The 3170-nt window shown below is 44.5% G+C and overlaps 1 protein-coding gene across 3 annotated transcripts in view; it reads left to right on the top strand.

Annotated features, from left to right (window-relative positions):
• Window positions 1-2031, top strand: part of riok1 (RIO kinase 1 (yeast)) — a 7626-nt gene extending 5595 nt beyond the window's left edge. Inside the window, exons 10-15 of one of the 3 annotated variants that reach the window (XM_050074570.1) lie at window positions 379-516; window positions 592-695; window positions 779-885; window positions 973-1038; window positions 1118-1234; window positions 1921-2031. In XM_050074570.1, coding sequence (XP_049930527.1) covers window positions 379-516; window positions 592-695; window positions 779-885; window positions 973-1038; window positions 1118-1234; window positions 1921-2016 — 628 coding nt within the window. In that variant the 3' untranslated portion in view covers window positions 2017-2031. Of the gene's footprint in view, window positions 1-378; window positions 517-591; window positions 696-778; window positions 886-972; window positions 1039-1117; window positions 1896-1920 lie in introns of those variants that run through there. The other 2 variants (XM_050074571.1, XM_050074569.1) reach the window with 2 other exon arrangements.
• The last annotated feature ends 1139 nt before the right edge of the window (window positions 2032-3170 follow it).

The raw sequence follows: 3170 nt of genomic DNA, 5'->3' as shown, positions 1-3170 counted from the left end.
ATTGATCCCTGTGTGTATTGATCACTCTGTGTATTGATTCCTGTGTGTATTGATCCCTGTGTATTGATCACTCTGTGTATTGATCACTGTGTGTATTGATCCCTGTGTGTTGATCACTCTGTGTATTGATCACTGTGTGTATTGATCACTGTGTGTATTGATCACTCTGTGTATTGATTCCTATGTGTATTGATCCCTGTGTATTGATCACTGTCTGTCTTGATCACTCTGTGTATTGATTCCTGTGTGTATTGATCCCTGTGTGTATTGATTCCTGTGTGTATTGATCACTCTGTGTATTGATCACTCTGTGTATTGATCCCTGTGTGCATTGATCACTGTGTGTATTGATCACTCTGTGTATGGATTATTCCTCAGGCCGGCTCCTCTGTTGAAGAATGCCTCCTTGTCGGAGTCGAAGGCTCGGGAGCTCTACCTGCAGGTTCTACAGAACATGAGGAAGATGTTCCAGGAAGCTCGACTCGTCCACGCCGACCTCAGCGAGTTCAACATGCTGTAAGAGACCACACCCACCACACCCTCCACCCCTTCAAAATAAAAGCCCTGTGGAACTGACTAACCTGTGTGTAGGTATCACGATGGAGACGCTTACATCATTGATGTGTCACAGTCGGTGGAACACGACCATCCGCACGCTCTGGAGTTCCTCAGGAAGGACTGCAGCAACGTGAACGGTGAAACTGGTGATCCTGAGTATGGATGATTGATTATCAGGTCTGAACCTGTCAGCTGATCAGTGTGTGTGTTCTTTTCCCAGAGTACTTTGTGAAGCGCGGTGTGGCAGTGATGACGGTCAGAGAGTTGTTTAACTTCATCACTGACCCATCGATCACCTACCACAACATGGACCAGTACCTGGAGAAGGTCTGACCACTCCCACATTCAGTAAAACTTTATTTATAAAACACAAAGATACAACAATCACTAATCAGTTTGTGATTGATCGTCCAGGCCATGGTGATCGCAGCCGATCGGACGTCGGAGCAGCGATCAGATCAGGACAGAGTGGACGAGGAGGTGACAGGAAGGAAACACAAACACCGTCATGTTGGCACATTTACGGTGATGCCTCACCTGTCTGACTTCTCCCCCTCAGGTGTTTAAGAAGGCGTACATCCCCCGCACACTGACCGAGGTGAGTCACTACGAGCGAGACGTGGACCTGATGAGGACCAAGGAGGAGGAGTCTGCCATCTGCAGACACGACGACAACGTAAGAGTCACAGCAGTCAGTGGACGTGGCTTCAGACGGTACAGTTCCCTGTGCTGGAGTCAAGATGGCAGTTCCTTAACCTTCAGGAACGGGTCATCTAGTGCACATGTGTGGAACCATATGTTAATGAGTGTATGTTTGTTTACAGTTGTGAGGAACCTCTGTGTTCATTGATGACGTACAGAACATTATCACAACATTACCAGAACATTATCAGAACCCTGGTGACTCTGTGGCTCAGTGACACAAAAAACCTGATGTGAATATTTTTGTTTTCATATGATCTTTGAACCGATTCAGAAACCGTCTGATGCCATTTACAGGCTGAAGAACCAAAGGATCAAGTCATGAAACGTTGATGAAGAAGTTGGAGACATTAATCAGACAGCTGATACCTGATGGAAGAACCTCAGATTATAAGACAGTTTAGAGTTCTAATGATACAGTGGATCTATACAGGGATTTTTCTAGGTTCTCAGAGGAACCTGACAGAGAACAAGAACAGAATAAATGATCCATGAGAAGGGGAGTGATGCAGAGACAGATAAGAAGAGGTTCTCAGAGGAGTGTTTTGGGATTTCTTGAGTCTCTGATGTCTTGACAGAGTGAAGTTCCAGAAGGTGACATTCTCTGAGGAACGTCTGATTGATTTAAAGAATGTGATAGTTGTTGTTTGTGTTCTCCAGGTTCTGTATCAGACGCTGACCGGACTGAAGAAAGACTTATCTGGAGTTCAGACGGTACAAGCACACACACTCTGTCTCATGCTACTCTTAGCTTAGCTTAGCATAACTTAGCCTCACAGTGACGCACTGTAAGAACCCTGGCTGACTCACCTGCGGAGAACCAGAGAACTGTAAACTGTGAAAATTCTGTCAGGGAATGTCCTCACTTCCTTTCAGCTGTTTCACATTAAAAACCTCTGAAGAGTCGGAATATCAAGAGTTAAAAACAAACAGAGGAAAGAAAAGATAGTCTCAGGTTCAAGACAATGTTAAGCAACCTGGAACAGGTTCTAACAGCGACTGTAAAGAGAACAGATAGTTTTATGACATCACACAGATGCTCATTCATGTCTGTCGGAATCTGTGCCAGGCCACACCCTTCTTCAACAACACCATCACTTCCTGTTAGTCACTTGCAGAAACAGGTTGTGGTCACACTCCAACGTTTTCATCCTAAATGTCCTCTGAGTGTGTTGATGTTTGGACAAACTGTCCTTGATTTATGGACAGTTTGTTCCTGTGGTGGAGCCACATGATCCAATGTTAGTTTGTTTCCTGTCTCATCTTCAGTCTGTACATTAAAAACTCCAAAGATTCAAAATAATGGACGGCTTCCCGTCAGACAAGGCTCCAGAGTAGAACGTCCAATCAGAAATCAGGTCCAATAAAACAGCCAGAAACAACCTCCTGCTGTTCAGGGTGCGTTCAGAAACATTCGCTCCAAGCTAACTCTGGTTCAAACTTTCAGTTCTTTAGGACGGCACTGAGGGAGCATCAGAACGTCAGGCAGCAGAACGTCAGGTGGCAGAATGTCAATTCAATTTTACTTATAAAGCCCAATATCACAAATCACAATTTGCCTCACAGGGCTTTACAGCATACGACATCCCTCTGTCCTTAGGACCCTCACAGCTGATCAGGAAAAACTCCCCAAAAAACCCTCAAAAGCTCATAAAATCATTACTGCTAAGGGCTAAAGGAATACAAGGCTCAATAGAGCTTTGACTCTCAGTCAGCCTGGCTACAGTGCTGAAAAGAAATCTGGGGTTGTTCTTATTGTCTTCTATTAATGCAGAGTAATAGTTTGCTCTGGCATTGCGGAGGCCCCTCTTATAAGTTTTGAGACTGTCTGTCCAGATTAAACGAGATTCTTCCAGTTTGGTTAATCGCCAGTTCCTTTTAAATTTTTGCAATATTTGTTTTAACTTACG

This window comes from Epinephelus moara, chromosome 21 (genome assembly GCF_006386435.1).
Source record: "Epinephelus moara isolate mb chromosome 21, YSFRI_EMoa_1.0, whole genome shotgun sequence".
NCBI classification, from domain to species: domain Eukaryota; kingdom Metazoa; phylum Chordata; class Actinopteri; order Perciformes; family Serranidae; genus Epinephelus; species Epinephelus moara.
This window is presented reverse-complemented; position numbering and strand designations above follow the sequence as displayed.